This window comes from Scheffersomyces xylosifermentans (assembly GCF_036884685.1).
Source record: "Scheffersomyces xylosifermentans strain CBS 12540 chromosome Unknown RJT20scaffold_4, whole genome shotgun sequence".
NCBI classification, from domain to species: domain Eukaryota; kingdom Fungi; phylum Ascomycota; class Pichiomycetes; order Serinales; family Debaryomycetaceae; genus Scheffersomyces; species Scheffersomyces xylosifermentans.
In genome coordinates this window covers 280,240-298,961 of record NW_027042942.1, presented here as the reverse complement: position 1 = coordinate 298,961, position 18,722 = coordinate 280,240, and the positions used below count along the sequence as shown (strand labels likewise).

Here is an 18,722-nt window from a genome sequence, read left to right as displayed (position 1 = left end):
TCTACCATCTATAGAAGGTCCAGCATTTGATACACCACCACGAGACAAGAATTGCATCATACCAACAAAATAATAGGACTACTTGATTAGAATCTCCCCAGAATACCATAGTAACATTGAAGGCTTAGTCTACAATACGTTTTAGCCACTGATTCAACCATTGCACTAGTTATTGCCTGCTTCTGTTACCTTACTCACACTAGCATCACCAAATTCTATTCCAGAATTACAGAACAGCAACAGAATCAAGGCCAGCACATTCTTTCCAATGTCCTTTGATGAACCTATCAATGACCCAATTGCTATCAGAGGACCGCAGCGGGTGTTCCAGGCTCAATTGGTGTTTTGCTCCACAGTTGGAATTCTATCTTTCGTTCTATTCTGTATTCTTCGCTATCGATGGCCCCATATCTATGCGGTACGGACGTTAAGGAAGAGCTCAAACAGCCCGTTGAAACCTCTTCCTCGGAACTACTTTGGTTGGATATCGGTTATCCATTCCATTACCGATGATGAGATACTCAATTACTCAGGACTTGATGCCTATGTGTATTTAGAGTTCTTCAAAATGGGTATAAAAGTATTCTTTTTGCTAACAGTTATAGCATTGGCTATCTTGAGCCCAGTCAGATACTACTTCACGGGAAATTACGACAAAGACAACATACCATGGAGATCTGTGAGAGGAGTTGTAAACCACTATTTCCAGATTCAGGAAGATCCAAAAGAACCTCCTGACTTCAAGGAAGACTTTCCTAAGTATTTGTGGATATATACGGTGTTCACTTACTTGTTCTCGATCATTGTGTATTACTACTTACTTGAATTCACCAAGAAGGTGTTGAAGATGAGACAGAAGTACTTGGCTTCTCAGAATTCCATAACTGACAGAACCATCCGCTTAGATGGAATTCCTAAAAAGATCCTAAAGAAGAACGATCCACAAGTTCTCAAACGGTTCATAGAAGACTTGGGAATCGGAAAGGTTGTTGACGTGAAGTTAATGTATGATTGGACGCCAATGGAAAGGTTGTTCAAAGAGCGTAGAAAGTTGTTGAACAGACTAGAGGATTTGTATGCTTCCAACTACGATTTGAAAATTGATGTATATAGCTTATCAAAGACTCCTTCTGTCATTCCTAATTTGGATTCACCAAGAAGCTCCAAGCACTCAATTGCTAAAACAATCAAAAAAGATAAAGAGATCGATGAATTATCTAAAATACTAGGGGAAATAAATCAAAAGATAAAAGACATCCAAGACAGGTTTGATGATAACTTTTCCACAATAAATCTCGAAGAGAACCCCGAGTTCAAACAGATTCCAAGTGCATTCATTACCATGGAAACCGTCGCATCTGCTCAAATGGCAGCACAAGCAGTACTTGACCCAAGAGTCTACAAGATGATGGTCACTTTGGCACCGGCTCCTAAGGACATTAGATGGGAGAATTTGAAAATGTCCTACATTAAAAGACTCGTGAAGTCGTACCTAATAACCTTTGTTATCATTCTAAGCTATGCGGTCATAATATTCTTAGTGGTTTTATTGACATCATTGTTAGATTTGAAGTCTATTATCAAATTCTGGCCGGCGTTGGGTAAGTTTATAGGAAAATCCAAACCTTTGACTACATTTGTTACTGGTATTTTACCTCCATTGTTGTTTTCGGCATTGAGTGTCCTGGTTCCTTACTTTTACAAATACTTATGTGAACATCAAGGATATTCCTCGAATAGCGAAATTGAGTTGTCAACTTTACTGAAGAACTTCTTCTTCAATTTCTTTATATTATTCTTGGCCTTTATGACTACAGGAACGATATGGGATTACCTTTCTTATATTAGTGACACCACAAAAATTGCAAAAACTCTAGCTTCAGCCTTAAAGAAGTACTCCTTATTTTATGTTGATTTAATTCTTTTGCAGGGATTGGCAATGTTCCCTGTGAAATTGCTACAGATCAGCGATTTTTTGATTCTTAACATTTTAGCAAAGTTGTTCCTTCTTAGGAACATGTTTTTGAAAACTCCAAGAGATTATCGAAGCTACTATTTTACCCCGCAAGTGTTTGATTTTGGTATTCACTTGCCTCAACATATATTTATTTTTATGATTATTTTGATCTACTCGGTTGTTTCAACCAAGATTGTTACCAGTGGGTTGGTTTATTTCATTCTTGGCTGGTATGTTTACAAGTATCAATTGGTTTACAATTTTGTCCATCCCCCGCACTCAACAGGTAAGGTTTGGCCAATGATCTTCAGGAGAGTGATACTAGGTTTGGTGATTTTCCAATTATTTATGTGTGGTACCTTGGCTTTGGAAAAAGCAATTCTATTGGCACTCTTATGTTCTCCATTAGTGGTGATCACCTTATTTATTTTCTGGAACTTTGAGAGATTCTATGTTCCATTGAATTCCTTCATAGCCTTGAGAGCAATCAAGAATCCATATAATTTCGAAAAAGAATTCGATGACGACAGACTGCTGTTAACCAACGAATTGGGTGCTGAAAATGAGACGATACAGACCGACATAGACGCAGATCTGTTCATTGACGAGTCGTCTTTTTTGTTATCCGGATCCCATTCCGTTCGTAACTATGAGAATAGTCCCCATCTTTCAAGAAGACGGTCTACGATTGATGAAGAGAGAGAGCAGTTTACAGACTATACATATCCTTACCTTGTAGACCCCTTGAACGGACCTTGGGTGGGGTTCGAAGGTAATGTGATTACTATGGCGGAATATACCCCAAGCAATATTAGCAGCGGCCTAGAAGACGGAGATTCAAGCATCGTCTCAACAAACGAACGTGAAGTTTTTATCAGGAAGAGAATAACGGTGAGTGAATGGGAATGATAGTCCGAATTCAATCTATTTCGTCATTGATCAAAAAAAAAAAAAAAAGGTTCGTTAATTGGTTCATTTCTTCTACAAACTCCTTAATAAGAAAATTTCATATCTTCACAAACCCGGAGTTTATGTTTATAGATTAGTATATAATGTACGTTATAAGGTGCCTAAGAACAAAACTCTCGTCAGTCTGCCGGCTGATGTAATGTCGTCAAGTGCGCTGTGTCTTGCTTTCACGACGTCTTCGCTGCTCGTCTACTGCAAAACAATGGCAAACTTTTTGTATAGGGTCTCTCGGCTATCAAAGCTGTTTGATTCAGTTAACATGCCATCATGAGATGAGTTGCAGTTTCGGAACCAGCTATCTAAGGTGGTTGACGAAGAAGCCAGGTTAAACGAAACGGTTTTCGTGTAAACCAGATAGTATATAAAAGAAGGGTAATCCCTCTCTTACAAGTCTAAAAATAATGTCTTGGATCCTTGTAAACATATTAGTATTTTTATTTACTCTGAGTATGTATAGGAAAGAAAGGCACTTCCTAGAAAGAATTTTGTGGACTATGCCTTATTCAGGAATAAACATAATATGAAGAAGGAAACATAAAAATGAAATAAAACGACTTAAAAGTAAGAGAAGAATTAAATAAGAGTATAAGAAAGTCTATAAAAAAACTCAGCATGATCACCGAAGTTCACATTGGTAGAGAGATGGAGGGAATCTAATTATTTGAGGGATTTGCGGGCAAATCTAGTCCTTTCACTAGGCAATTTGGTATTATTCTGAATGCAGCTGTAAAATTTAGCAAGACTTTTATTTTTGCACCAAATTAATGCCTTGTAGTAACTCTAAACTGAGCTAGGCACTTCACCAGAAAGATTCACGGACTCTGAACTCAAGTAATTGTCTTCATTAATGGAATCTTGTCTGGCTCTAGATTTGGGCGCTTTGGCAGTTGTCTGCTTCTGTTTACGTACAATTGATAAAGTCATAAGCTTTTCCTTTCTTTGATTCTTATCAGTAACGTATTCAGGTTTCTCTGGGTTGTAGTCACATTCAATACCAAACTTGGCACAACTAGTACAAGTTGGTCTTATCTCATCACATTTTAAATGCTTGATACGACAAATCCAACACCCATTCTTTGACCGGGGTAATAGTCTTCTACGGGTGTACTTCTTGGGTTTGCCAGGGGTAAGATAGGGGTCCATTTCCTTTATATCTTTGCCATATTTCTTTGCTTGCTTCTTGGACTTCTTCAAAGACACTTCATTAAGTGTGGGGTATGTCTTTCTTCTTGGCGTTTCCGAGTTGTAGAATGAAGAAGTAGAAGAGTCAGAGTTGTGTCGAAATACATTCATAGGAGGCAAAATGGAGTTTGATATTGGTGTGGAAGATGCAATTGATGAATTAGTCGACCCATTTGAGTTATTCGATAACGACCTGATTCCCTGGTTAGGTTGATGGATTTCCAATCCCTTGTACTTGTTGCACAACGGAGACATCCTGGGAGATACGTCACTCAATTGTGAGTTTGATGCACTATTTGAAATGTGGGTGGATATCATGATGTTCTTTTTGCTGTTGATAGAAGCAGAAAAGTTGTTGTTCAATCTTGTAATCGAAGGCTTTTTAGTGACCTTGTGACTCAAAGAGTTCGAACTAGAAGAGTTTGGTAGAGGCTTGAAGACAAGAGGCATAGGGGCCCGCGTATTATATTCTTCAGCAACAGTAGTGTTGTTAACCGAAGAGTTGGGCGTAAAACTCGAGTCAGACAATGTTGGAGTATAGACATCGCTGAGCGTTGGAGTATAAGGATATTGTGAAAAGTCATTCAACGAATTAGACGTTGGCAAGGAGTATCTCATACCATTGAATTCTTGGGACTGAGGTTGAGCCTGCAACAGCAGTGTATTCACGATATTGCTAGTGTCTCTGATCATGCTTGAATTATAGATCATGGCGTCTGGAATAGACTCAAGAGAGGGGTTACCTAACTCATATTCTGTAAGGTTATACAACAATTCTGACGACTGGTTGGCGGTGATTGAGTGATTCAGAAGGTCTGGAGTTGACTCCATGTTCAATTTGAACATTGAAGAGGGATGCGGGTTTCCTTGGCTGCTATTATGCAAGGAATTGACCGATGCTGCAGCATTAGCATTGGAGAACACCGAGAAGTGAAACAGACCCTGGCTTTGAACACTCTGACCCTCAGCATAGAAGTCTGGAGCCAAGCCGGAAGGATTCTCATGAGCAAAATTGTTGAATTGAGGTGTGGTAGGCACGCCATAACCTGAATGGTGATTCATGTTGTGGGGTGCATTGTGTGTTATTGCAATAGGTGGTATTGGGATAAAAGGTGCATTGGAATCAAACTGATAAAGGTCTTGGTCGTTGAATTCCATATTGGTATGGTGCAGATAGCGTATGGCGGTGCCGGGTGAAGCTGACGCTACTGATGATTCCAAGCGTATGGTGTCTTCGTTTTCGAAGGTGGAGTTGGGAGAAGCGCCTGCAATATGATTGTTGTCCATTAGATAAACGGTTTTGTATTTAAAAAGAGTGAATGTTTAAGATGGTTGGGTGCCAAAAGGGTTGCAAGTAATAACGACAAAAGTGGGTGTGAAAAAGAACGGGTGCAAAATGAGTGAATACCACTAGTGTGAGTAAGAACAAGTCAACTGATGTTTGGAGAAGGCATATACGTATGCACGGTTTGGGGCTAAGGGTAAGTTATATATATACTATTCCTAGCCGCACTACGTGGAGTTGTAGAATCTGACCTTGTCTGGGACTATCAGTGTATTTCGTAGTAAAATGTTGGTGTAGGCGTCGTCTCAGGCTCACTCTGAAAATTAGAGTAATGAATGGACAAGGAGAGGGAGATATTTTTTCACTCTGAAACACCAGCGGACGAAGTTATATGAATTGGGAGGGGTTATTCCGTTATCTAACCGGTTGTAATGCCAATGGAACTCTGGTAGAATTAAGATTTGTTAGTAGAAACCGTAATTCGTACAGTGGAGGGGTGCAAATCTAAAGTGTATTTAGAACCGCACAATGAGAATTCTGAAACACAGCTAAATATAGGCCCCTTAGTTATAGAATAAATAAAATAGATCCTTTAGGCAATTGGCTCGAAGAATCGATTGGTAGGACTCGAGTGGCTCTGATTGAAGTAAGCTTGTTCTTTCTTGTAGTGTGTTTTGATTATACCAAGAAAGCGTTGAATTCCTGAGGTGCTGAAAAATCAATGGAAAGCTCCTAATGAAGGTCCCAAGGAGTTTCCAACTGGGATTTAATGCTAGTACAAGTCTTTTCACGAAAGAGTAAGCTTCTACGAAACAACGGAGTTCACTGGAGAGTCACAATTGGGTTGGGTTATTTGAACAATTGTTCAATTCTGGAGACCTAATAGTATTTCCCCGTCGTTACAGCCTTGTATGTTATCAACTGGTTCCCCCGAAGAGGTTTCCTGTGCTATTTCCAAAGAACAGTGATGTTGTTCTGAAGAGAGATAAGAAAAAGACTCAAAAACAAAAGTCTGAGGACTGAAAATGAAGGGAAGGGCCTCCATAAGTATTATGCTACCTTGAAAAGCCTTGAAATATAATTTAAATACAGTAAATACTCTACATAAAAAATTTGTTACTAGATAAAGAGTGGAGAGACAATATGTCAACGAAATTACGTAAACAAGAAAATATAATATGCAAACAACAAGGGTGTAGAATCCATGGGTAAGTAAAGAATCCACCCTAATTAGTCAATTCTCTTGCCAACGTAATCTGAAAAATTAAAAATCGAATACTGGAGCTTAATAATAGAATTGCTTGAAAAAATACGGCCGGAAAGTGAGTCCAGGATAGTTTGCGGACTCATTAACGGCTCACCAACCTACCTAAAGAGGCAATAGCCCTTCCGTTCACCAAAATTAAAGGGCACTAGATGCCTTAGGTGCGGAACGGGGGTACAACTGTAATCGCCATGCAGAAGGCTAACCCTTTAGGATGTGATAATTCCCATTGTAGTTTTGCAAACTAGGGAATGGAATGTAGAATGAACCACTGCCTGAAGGTTACGAGGGGGGTGGGGGGATGAGCAAAGTACAATGTGATAGACGAACCATGATAGAGACAGAAATGCCTTATTTTTTTTTTCAGATAAATACCAGAAAAGCTAATATGATGAGCACTAGATCCAATTAACAAACAAGAAACAATGGCCATGCATATCTACCCATTAGTCAATACAGGAAATTCTTGTCTTTAGAGTCCCTACATACTGGCTAATAGCTAGCAAGAGGAAGCGTATAGTGATGTACCTTAAAATATTTGCATGAACATTTAATGCACTGAGAAGTTAAACTCAAGTTTCTATAGGTTATGAGTACCAAAACTGTGATTCTTAACCTTCATCGTTATTTAATATCAGCACCCTATGAACACCCTGATGCTAATCTAATGGCGTGTTCTTATGCAGAAATATTTAGCCAAACTACATGGATTGGCATTACTACAGGTGGCAAGAATTGTCGGTTCATAGACAAGACCATCCTGCCGTGAAGGGTGCATGATAGCTGCACCGCTAGAGTCGATTTCCAACGAGGACTAATGTAAGGTCCTCATCGACGGCCTCTGGATTTACCGCGCTCGCATTGAGTTCCCCGCGTATTTATTTTCCCAAACACTTTGACCCGAATTATTAGGCTAAGGCACATGAGCCGTCATAACCTTCTCCTCGTGTGGTTCAGTATCTCTCTCGCCGTCAACATTAACAATGCTTACAATTTCGTTGCGTAGGCTAGTGCTCTCGCCCCCTCGACTGTGGATATACGAATCCGACTAAGGTAATAAAAATATCTACCTCAGCGATCATATTTTAGTATCTGTAGTAGGCTTACACAACAAGAAAATCAACGTTTCTTGATTCGGGGTCCCACATTGACAGCCCTGGAAGCGATGTCTATCGCTTGGCTATGATAGGGCGGCTCTATACTCAGCCCATGATCTAGTTTACATGAGGATTCCCCTATTCTTGGTATAAATGGAACATCTTCGAAGCTGTAAAAAAAAAATTAAATAGACAATTTACCAAACAGGCAAAAAATTTTAAACCTAAACCGTTAGTGTGCATATATAGTGTACACGAAATGGTTTCACCATTGTCGCTGTAATATTGAATGGAGACCAGATAATATTTTTTACGATTGTTAACGCTTGAGTGTTTAAACAGTCCATCAGAAGGCACTTGTAAAAAAATGGTGAGATACTGAACAATAGGCTGAGTTGTACGACACAACATAGACAACATGAACTCATGCCTATTGTAATGGTGGTGCAGTGATGTGCTGGTACCAACAGTGTATTGGGCACAAAGGAACAACTCGACAAACCGGGCAACCTTGGGCTTTTCTTAGCTGGCCCTTGAAGAACCCGAAAACAAAACGCAAGTCAACGTCTGAATTAGACTACAATACGTTGGGACCTACGGATATATCTCGGTAATGAGATGAAGAATCTCTCTAAAAGTGCATAGGTTCCGTGTCGTGTTCTCGGAATAGTTTCCATGTTTCCATGGTGCATTATAACTTACGAGCAAATTGAAAAAATAAAGATGGGGCCATGGTGGTGCTTGGCCAGGGTAAGTCAGTCGCTATGACCTACGGCACCATTAGCAAGTGTAATCAGAAGTGCTTGGTGGGGTCACAGCAATGACATGATAATGGGTGAAAGTTCCTCGTCCTAGAGTAAAAGCCTATTTGGACATTCTGTTTCTTTATGCATATAATCATTTGTAATCTACGTTGGACACAGAATGCGAGAAATGAACATTAAGCACTTAACCTAACCAACCTTATAGTTTATATAAACTCCGATTCAATTGATAAGGCATTTGGGTGCCAATCAAAACCGGTTAGATCACGTGGTTCTCATCTTGGCTAAAAATTTTCTTTCAAGCGAGTCGCAAAGATGACCACAGCATCGAATCAGATATATTTAAACTTTTGTATATGTTTCTTTCTGATGGTTTTGGTGTTTTTCTTCATTACATAAAACTTCACTTCCGGATTACCAGCAAAACTAATAATTCCTCCATTTAGTCAAGCAAAAATGGCCGGAAGGAAAGAAACTCTAACCCATCATTATAATAATCCAGATCTAATTCGTGGACTTTCACAAGTTCATATTCTTTTATCATTTGGTTCGCGTGATGGATACATTTTACTAAATAACCCGTAAGTGGGGGTGTAGAAAACAAGTAAATAAGTTAATTTCTTTACAATTGTGGTCACGGAGTAGTTAAGGACATTGAAACCGTGATTTCTAAACTGTACTGTGATGCCCTGCGAATACCGTATTTTGCCCACATTGAGGTTCTCTCTCTTTTTTTTGTAGAGCTCTTGTCAACCCTTCGGAGTGTTCTAGTCCAAGTTATGATATCCTATAGTAGATTAAAGAATGTTTCATAAGAAGATGTCGGATTAAGTTTTGTTGCATATTATTGTTACCAGTAATGTTGGAGGCCTGGCTTGAGTAACTAGTTGCCTTACAAAATGCGAATTTCCCTATTAAGTAAAAATCGAAGCGAATGCCAGCCCAATGATCTGGATAATGGCCTCCCAGCAAGAAATATTCCCTAATTCCCACTGCAACCAGTGAGTCTTGTGAATCAGGACCGTTGATCAGGTATGAGACAAAGTATCAATTGCAATTACAACGCCCGACGAATGCCTTGCTGATACATCGTAATTCAAATCTAGCCTCCCAAATTATTGATCTGGTACTATTAATGTGCAATTGAGATTTAGGAAAAACATCATGCCGAAGACAATGGAGTTTCGGAAAATTATGATGGAGGAATTAGAGTCGGCTATACACTAAGCTGTCATTGTACAAGAAGAAATCATGAGTATGCCCAATGTAAATAGAGTTATCAAAAGCTGGATTGCTTGCAAGAAACCACAGCATACATATGCAGTAAGGAGCAAAATTGTGAAAGTTTAACTGTAGGCGATTAGCGATTCCTCCCCTGGTCTTCTAGCTCCAGCAGCTATTATCAGTGCTGGCTTCTAACCATAATTCCTGGGCCGACCACAGACTGGAATAGACTAGACACTCCAGCGCTAAAACTATGGTCTTGCATCATCTAGCACAAGATCAGCAACCACATACACACCACAGTAGATATTTTTTGCCCCAATCGCTGTCGGCGGTACTGAACTGCTGCCATTTAGTGGCTTATAAAAGTGATCGTGGCTGTTAAGATTCACTACATACAATGGACTGGCCAATAGAACCTCGTCTCCGTCCTATTCTCTGTCTGGCAAATTTCGGGACGACGCGTCAATTCTTATTTTCTCAGTTGACATAAACAAATGCGAAAAATAAAACCCAGTCAGCCAGCAGCCACTGAGCATAACACGAGCCGCACAGACGTAGCTTGGTCGCCTGGCCCTGAAATTGCAAGGTTTAGCCTCGCCATATTCTTTAGATAGGGGAGAAATAACTGGTAACAGAGCCAGCCCTACGCAATGAAACACCGTCTACTACCAGTGTATATTGATATCATTGGTGCCAGCATCGGTTGTAGGCCAATATTAATGGGGAATCTTGGAAAATCCTCACCATATCCATACATCGTCTCTGCACAATGTCGACTTCTGACTAAATGATAATAACAATATTAACCCTTTAGAATAGCCATAATTTTGTGATATTATTATTGTATTTCTCTCCCATTATTTCTTACCACAGTCACAGAGTTGTTATTTTTCTTTATATTTTGTTCGGTTCCCCTTTATTATTATTTGTCGATTGCAGCTTTCGTCAACCCTTTCCTAGTCTTTGAATCATTGCGTTACGTTGTTTGTATTTCTACCGTCATAATTAGAATAACATAACAGCAGCGCTATTAATCTCATTCATTCTAGCGTACTCTCCGTAATGACAAAGTCTAAAGCATCCACTGCGGTCGTATTGTCCGCTCCAGTACGCTCCTTGACCATCTCCAGCCCAAGTGCTGCCCAGAATGTTTCGTCAACCTTGAAAGCTAACATTATTCTCGTGTGCAAGTACTCGTTTAAGGCTGAAAATCACAATGAGTTGTCCGTTAACAAAGGTGACATCCTCAAGTTATTGGATCGTCCCGGGAACGGATGGTTGTTGGTCAAGTTCGTGGATAAGTTAAGAGAACCAGGTCTAATCCCTGCTTTGTACACAGACATTGCAGTCAACGATAAGCACAACCCAATAACTTTGACGTGGTTACAAAGCAGCAGCCAGCTGTATACTTATCAGGACATCATCGATGAACAAAACTATTTGGATGTTCAGTTTAAAGCAGTATCTTCTCCATTTTTAACTATTAACAACAGACCATTCCCAATTTCTGCTTCAATCTCCAACTTCTTGTTGTACAACCAGCGATATTGGTACCGCTTGGATATTGTCTATTCTGATCTGTCTAAAGCATACGTATGTCGTTATTATCAAGATTTTTACAATTTGCATATTAACTTGTTGGCCCTTACTAGTCAGTCACTGGAATCTGTCAGTGAAACTTTGAAATTGCCCAAGTTGCCGGAACCACTTCCTACAAACAACACGAATAACAGCAACTTCGAGAAGATTGAGGATGGTAGCCAGATCACTTTGTTGTTGAAGAGATGTAATGACTTGAATGTTTACATAAATAAATTGATTTTGAACAAGTATTATCAGACATCGCCTGTATTATTGACTTGGTTGGATATGAAATACGACAATTTGCCAGGCTTCGTCCTTGCTGAAGATGAAGAAAGCACCACATTGACCAACGACCAGATCAATAATAGGATCTTACCTGGTTCATTTAATGTGGTGAAACAATACTACGACAATGAAGCGGAGAAAGAAGAAATAGCAACTACTGAAGAAGAACCTATTCCATATACTCCAACTGAGTTGCCAACAAGAACGAAGTCAAAGAATATCTACAACAACTATCAACAGGCTGCTATCAGAACCATCTCAGTCTCATCTGGTAAGTCTACAAATAATAGAGGATCAAGTTCTTCGTCTAATAGATCTAGTGGAAAGGCCATATCTCCTACCAATAATGTATCTTCTCGATCATTCAACTCCTCTGCAAACACCACAGGTCAAAATTCAAGCTTTGGCAACCATGGTAGTAATACTACGGCGAATACTTCTGTCGGATCCATCAATTCTTCACTGCATCAGCAACAGAAACAGGTACATTCACAACAGCAGCAGCATAGTCTTCAGCAAAGTCAGCAACAGCAAGAGCACCATCATCATCACCACCATCATCATCAATCTCAGCCTCAAGCACAGACTCAACAAACACAACCACAACAAGTCCAACAACATCTGCATCAACTGCAGCCCTTTCCACAGTCACCATATGCTCAGAAGCAATCTCCGACTTATTCGCCTAAGACCCCGTACAACAGAGTCTCTCCACCAAGGCAATCTCCATCATCTAACGGATCTTCACCATTCCCACATGTACCAATGGCAATTAATACACCAAAGATGTATCCAGGTACAACAAATGGACAATCGCCTACTATGTTTCAATCTAATAACAGAGGACTGTTTATTAAGTGTAAAATTGTCAATTTCAATAACGAAATCGTTGCTTTGAAATTGAACAAGCAAAGCATAAAATCAGTTAACGATTTGAAGGTCTTGGTTAAGCAGAAGATATACTTTACGAGATTGTTCATCAAACTACCAAATTTGAATAACTACGAGAATATCGATGTTGTCAATTTCAATATTACAGAATTCTTGAGGTTCAATGACAAAGTTTTACTTAAGATTAGTTGAAGTAATCTCTGGTAGAGCGGATGAGATAAGCTCTGGTATTAATTTGCTTGTTTAAAGCATAGGAGAAGAGAATATACTCTCTTTTCTACAACAGACGTGTTATGGCATTATGGATGCCATTTTCACTATTCATGTGTGTGGTGCTCACGAGGATAGCCCAACACTTGGCTTGTAATACAGTTCAAAGGTTCAATTCATCTATTATGTGTTTATAGTATTTATTTTCTATTCTTGGTGGAGTGCCAGCCTCTCCTGACAACTATTATTATCTACTTTTTATCTGTTTGTATTATGTATGTATATTTATGTTACGTTTGAGATAATCCCCAATGTAGAATGGTTCCAGCATTTTGAACTGGTTAGGCTTGAACTGGTTAGGCTACAAGCCTTTTAAAGTGGCGTTATAATTATTGTATTATTGGGAAATGCTAAATGTTTGGCCTGAAAGGGCGGGATCTAGATCAACATTATAAAATGAAATATTTTCAATTTATCACTTAGAGATCTATAAGACTTTGTCTCACCTAAGGAGAACAAGCTCATGTAGTTTGATGTAGAGTTCGTCCTCCTTCTTCTGAGACGTTTGCTGTGTAGATCGCAAATGATTGATTAAGAAATCGTAAAGCCCAATTGAGCATCAAAATAAAAATCAACTGTCTAAGTCCGAAAAATATGGAAATCTCATGCAAACTAAGGACCCTGCGGTGTTATTTTGAATTCTTTTAGGCCATGTATTCAAGTAACTAGATCCTTAATGGTGACGACCTGAATATGCCTCCTTTAAAATAATTCGGCTATAAACTTAATTCAAAGCCCTTTGTCAGCAGCTGAGAACTGAAAAAAAAAAATGCGATTATGAAAATATTATGGAACGAAGTTTCATATGTATCTTTCAAGTGTCACATTAATAATTGAGGGGTTGTTTACGGAAGAAGAAACAGTCTGTGACAGAAGCATAGATTCATTAAGATTTCAATGACATCACACCCCGCTTGCTGTCGTACTTTCATAAGAATTGAAGAGTCCCTTTTCTGTTTCATTTCATGTGACTAGGAGAACACCTTCTGACGAACATTCCAAGGTGCTGAAATTGGTACCTTTGTTTAAATTTTCATTAGTTAATTGATGAATTTCCTTTCAAATCTGGACATCAATGCTGGCAAATCGTCCTTAATGGTACGCCTTCAATCCTGTCAGGCGGAGACAAGTCCTTCTTTTTGTCGTACTCATAAGCAATTGAAACACTTGCTTTTATTTCGAGGCATCAAAGCACTTCAAGAAGGCTGCTTAGTTCGGCGGAAGCAGTGCAGTATATAGGTTGTTTGTAGGGTCCTATGCTAAACTTTATCAAGGCTGTCAAGTGCGTTATTGTGGATGTCTTTGATCTCTGCATACAGTCATTCATATGTAAGTTTGAACCATTACTGACAGAAAGAGGAGAGTGGAGGCTCTTTGCTTCTCAAGCGAAAGAACTAAGGGGAACCCTGGAGCGTTAATCTTGGGGAACAACAGGGGTTGACAACAACAAGATTCTACGATTCAGAGCGATAATACACATCATAAAATATGGCCCTCTACAGTGACTTTCGTCAACAAGGAAGCATTGGCGAGCAATAGATGCATGAAATTTTGAAAGCTAGCGAACATAAATACAACTTAGCCTAATCAACTACCCCAAGTAACACATCAACAAAAACTATCATCACAGATGATTGAATCTATAGTCTCAAAACGTAGATACAATTGACCAAATAGGTAAGGGTTTGCGGCAAGTAATACTTTAAGTACGAAATTTTTTTTCTGGTGCAGTGAGAGCAGAACATCGTTTCAAGTCAATAATGGAAAAATTAGTCGCACCAGGGATAAACTTATACGGGGCCCTGTATTGTTCCGTCATGTCATAGTCCATGGAGGATTCATAAAACAGGCTTCATGAAGCTTGTTAGGAAGCTTGTCAAGAAGCTTGTCAGGAAAGATAATGTTTCAGCCAAGAAGATGATCTAAATAGGAAATTCAAAGAAAGCTTTACTCTCCCTTCTAACCTGACGTTCTTGTTGATAAAACGCAACATGGCTCGGCTGATGTTTCACCAATTTTCATAACAATCTGCATGAATATTTCAAAGTAATACATACTATAGTGAAATTTCCATGAGTTATTATGTTGTTATCCACCTAGAAAGAAAGTCTATAGTTTCGTAGATGAGTCGACCTGTGACATAAACATCCCCGTACTTAAAAAGAAGGACCCCAGGGATCGCCTTGCAGTTGGAGTCTACTAAAAATAAATAATGAGACAATAGAACGACTGGTACTAAAGCCGATTTCTTTGTTCTTGGCTTGCGTTGTCACTGTATCATTCCTCGCTACTCATGCTTCAATTCATAGAGCTTCCCACCTCTACCAGTCTTCAGTATACATCAGTCGTTGGAGAATAATCGATAATCACTCATTAGTAACCCCATAACTTAGGAGGTAACCATAGTCAAAAATGACTTGCATTTACTTGTTTATTTTGTGAACAGCAGCCTCTTCACATCCATATGTACGTTATTATCTCTATTCCGTCCACATCTATCATAACATCATAGCAATAATAACATAGAAGAGAGTCCGTACATTAGAGGCGACCATATCGCATTAAGCTGGATGTTAACCGTCGATTCTGTGCTGGTGGATGGACTGTAAATCCTGATTTACTCTCACCAAACAATTCTTGCATAAAAAAAACATTAGACTTTCTTGCTGCATGTAGACGCACGAAGCATTTATTCCCAATTGGTATTTTTTTTCAGTTTTTTTTATATTTGTTATTGCAATCACCTATCAATCCCACACTTCATCTCTGGCTTGTCATTTTTCCTAATTGTCTACAGCAAGCCCAATCTTAAAACCATGTTCTTTGCTTTAGTTAATATTCAGTGTTAGTGTTTTGCACATAAATAATAATATTTCATATTCTCTTTTTTTTTTTTTCTATTTTTTTTTTTCATAAGGGCTTTGTTTTCCTTCCTTTCCCCAATCCTAGAATATATATCAAAAGGTATCCCCAACGTTCTTGTTGTATTACTACCCCTTTTCTACCATTGTTTCCTCAAAGACCAGTGTTGTTAACGTTTTACTAGTATTACTTACCTGGATATTTCTTAGGTAGGTCCATAAAGTCCCTGAATATTGTTTTCACATCCATAATAGTTTGATTTCCAAAGTAACCTAAATACTGCAGAAATCTCCTACAGTTCAATAATCGTTATACTACTGTTGTATAGAGGCGAAGTGGCTATTAAGTATACCCCAAGACAATAAAGCGCCATGTCTGCCAGTTTATTCAGATCGAAGCAGTTCAAGTCCAAGAAGAACTTGAAGAAGCTTGCTATCTCAGCACCTTTGTCGTTATCGGGCACCTCAGCTATGAGTCCCCAAGAAACTTCACCAAAGCAACCAGTGAATGAAGACAAGTCCAACAACAAGTATCCAGTCATCGTATTGGTTGCCAAATACAAGTTCGAAGCTGAAAATCCAGAGGAGTTAAGCATAGAAGCCCGTGACTACTTGAAATTATTAGAAAGAGAAGGTAACGGATGGTTGAAAGTTCAACTCTTGGATAGGTCAGAGTTCGTTGGTATTGTTCCAGCATCTTTTGTTGGGATCGCAGTAAACGATATTGTGAACCCAATTTCAATTGAATGGCTTAACGAGTACAAGGAAGACTCTCAGAGTTCAGAGTTCGATTACAACGAAGGAGCAATAGAAAACAACGAACTCGACTTCAACCCACAAGAACAAAGAGGCGAAGTTGAGGATCAATATCCTATTGATGTTGTTATTGACAAAGTTTTACAAGACCAGGTTAACAAATTCTGGTACAAGATGAGATTCACATCGTCTAATTCAGACACAATCTATGTTGGAAAGTGCTATCAGCAATTCTACAAATTACACACAGAATTGGCTTCTAAATTCGCTGATAAAGATTTACCAAAATTACCACAACCGGTTAGATCTGCCTCTTCTGCTAACCGCAAGAATACCCCAAACTTGAAATACGACAAGAAACTCGTTACCGATTTAAACAACCTTTGCAAGGACTTGAATAAGTACTTCAACAAGTTGTTGGACATTAAGGAAATTCAAAGATCGACAGAATTATTCCACTTTATAGAAGATTCGGTTTACGTTAGAGTCTCGAAAGATGCTGACAACCACCTTGTTGCTACAACCAGTGAGCCAAGACAAGATAAGCTCCAAAAGAAGCTTGAAAAGAAGCTAGTCGAGAAAGATGACAAGCTTGTTGCTGAAATTATTCAAAGGTTGTCTCCTAACTCGGTAGACATCAACGAGCTCTTAGCCTCTAACTCCAGTGCATTCTCTCGTACTGAACCATTACCTCCACCAAGTTCAACTTCAACATTGCAACATGGCGTTGGAATCCTTAATAGCAACGACACCAATGTCAAGTATTCCTCCTATATGAATCAAAAGGATAAAGGCAAAAAGGTCGTTAATTCCACTAGTTCTAATACCCTCGTCAGCTACTCATCCTTAATTGAAGGATACGATGATAGCGACGAAGACAGAAGTGGTAAGGAAGACAGCTTCGCAGAATCAAATGAATCGAAAGCAGAATCTATAGACACAAATGCAACCTCGTTTGATGAAGGTTTGGAGAATCACAGAGCCAGAATCTCTAATGAATACAAACCTAACAACAGCCTCCAGGAGCAAGAATCACCTAGAGGGCTACTTGCTGCTTTGGCTAACCAAAAGGCTCCAAGAGAGTCCTTTAAGTTCAACAACTGTTCATCCAATTCTTCTAGTGATGTCGATTCTTTATTCTCTGCCAAGGGCAGTCAGCCATCTACACCAGTGTTGGTGTCAAGTGGTTTTACAGAACCAGAAGTTACTGCAACACCAGTTACCCCAGCTACTCCAGTTACTCCAGTTACTCCAGCTATAGAACACAAGTCAGAAGAACCTTCTGCTCCTTTAACATCCAGTTACTTATGGAAAGAAGCACGCAAGGCTCGCTCCAGATCTTCTGAAGTTAGTGCAAAGTCTGGTACTTCGGTGGTTGAATCACCAAGTATTTCTACGATAGGGCAATTTCCATCAAAGAGACATGACTCTGTGAGTCTGCCTATTAGTAATGCTAATGACTATATCAAAATCAAGATTTATTTGAATAATAGAGAAGATGATATTGTTGCCTTGAAAATCAAGAGAAACAACCTCATTTCTATTGTTTACTTAAAGAAGCTCCTCTCATTCAAGATCTATAAGGACTATAACCTTATTAACCACTACAAATTGCAGGCAAGCGCCGACAAGGAGGGAGGCTTAAATGATGACCAGTTGTTGGAGTATATCAAGTCTTACTCCAAGGTGAGTTTGAGATTAGTTAGAGTTAGAGGTTAGATAGAGGAAGTTGGGTGCTGGTTCGTGTATTCATTTCTGAATTTCTTAGTAATTTTTAGTTTCGGATGTAATATATTTCATTTGCAAGGGTAATTAACCTAAATGAGCATGTAGAGCAAGCTACTGAAAAGTGACCTATTAAGCAAATACCGTCCTCAAAAGACCCCTGTTTAAACAACACACCCACCCTACTAGTGCACCCGCTTGCCATAACTCTGCCAGAAGTTGCCCACCAGTAAGCGTCAGCTGGTCAACCCTTGCTTCTGCTGGTCAGCCCTTGCTTCCATATAACCTAAAAAACAAGTAAGGTGACCTTGGACCCTTCGCACACTTTTAACAATGCTCGATAAATTTCTGTTGCAGCCTTACATTTATTGAGGATGGCTTGGACGTCACAAGATTCACAGATCCGCACAAGAAATCAACTTTAATTATTTTGTATGCATAAGTCGTCCATTTTAGGAACAGAACAAAGCTACTTTAGAGTATACTTCCCACAGTCACCTGCACGTTTTATATTATTTTTCCTGGTGCATGCATTTGATTTGCTTCCGCTGTTTATCATTTTCTTTTTACTGAAGATAGCGTACGGTTGTAGAGGACTCATATGA

At 39.1% G+C, this 18,722-nt stretch overlaps 4 protein-coding genes across 4 annotated transcripts; 3 read left to right on the top strand and 1 right to left on the bottom strand. All coding sequences in view use genetic code 12, as the record gives it.

Moving 5' to 3' along the window:
* Positions 1-164: 164 nt before the first annotated feature.
* Positions 165-3,286, top strand: RJT20DRAFT_41498 (uncharacterized protein). The gene has a single exon (XM_064920050.1). It carries the CDS (start codon positions 269-271, stop codon positions 2,864-2,866), a length of 2,598 nt encoding a protein of 865 aa, XP_064774140.1. The 5' UTR covers positions 165-268; the 3' UTR covers positions 2,867-3,286.
* Positions 3,287-3,706: 420 nt separating this feature from the next.
* UME6 (Zn(II)2Cys6 transcription factor UME6) lies at positions 3,707-5,395 on the bottom strand (the record flags this gene model as incomplete). The annotated part of the gene is made up of 1 exon (XM_064920615.1): positions 3,707-5,395. One exon carries the CDS (start codon positions 5,393-5,395, stop codon positions 3,707-3,709), a length of 1,689 nt encoding a protein of 562 aa, XP_064774139.1.
* Positions 5,396-10,807: 5,412 nt separating this feature from the next.
* RJT20DRAFT_134832 (uncharacterized protein) lies at positions 10,808-12,697 on the top strand (the record flags this gene model as incomplete). Its single annotated transcript, XM_064918358.1, has 1 exon — positions 10,808-12,697. The coding sequence occupies one exon, from the start codon at positions 10,808-10,810 to the stop codon at positions 12,695-12,697; it is 1,890 nt and encodes a 629-aa protein (XP_064774138.1).
* Positions 12,698-15,707: 3,010 nt separating this feature from the next.
* RJT20DRAFT_127834 (uncharacterized protein) lies at positions 15,708-18,516 on the top strand. Its single transcript, XM_064917098.1, has one exon. It carries the CDS (start codon positions 16,009-16,011, stop codon positions 18,109-18,111), a length of 2,103 nt encoding a protein of 700 aa, XP_064774137.1. The 5' UTR covers positions 15,708-16,008; the 3' UTR covers positions 18,112-18,516.
* The last annotated feature ends 206 nt before the right edge of the window (positions 18,517-18,722 follow it).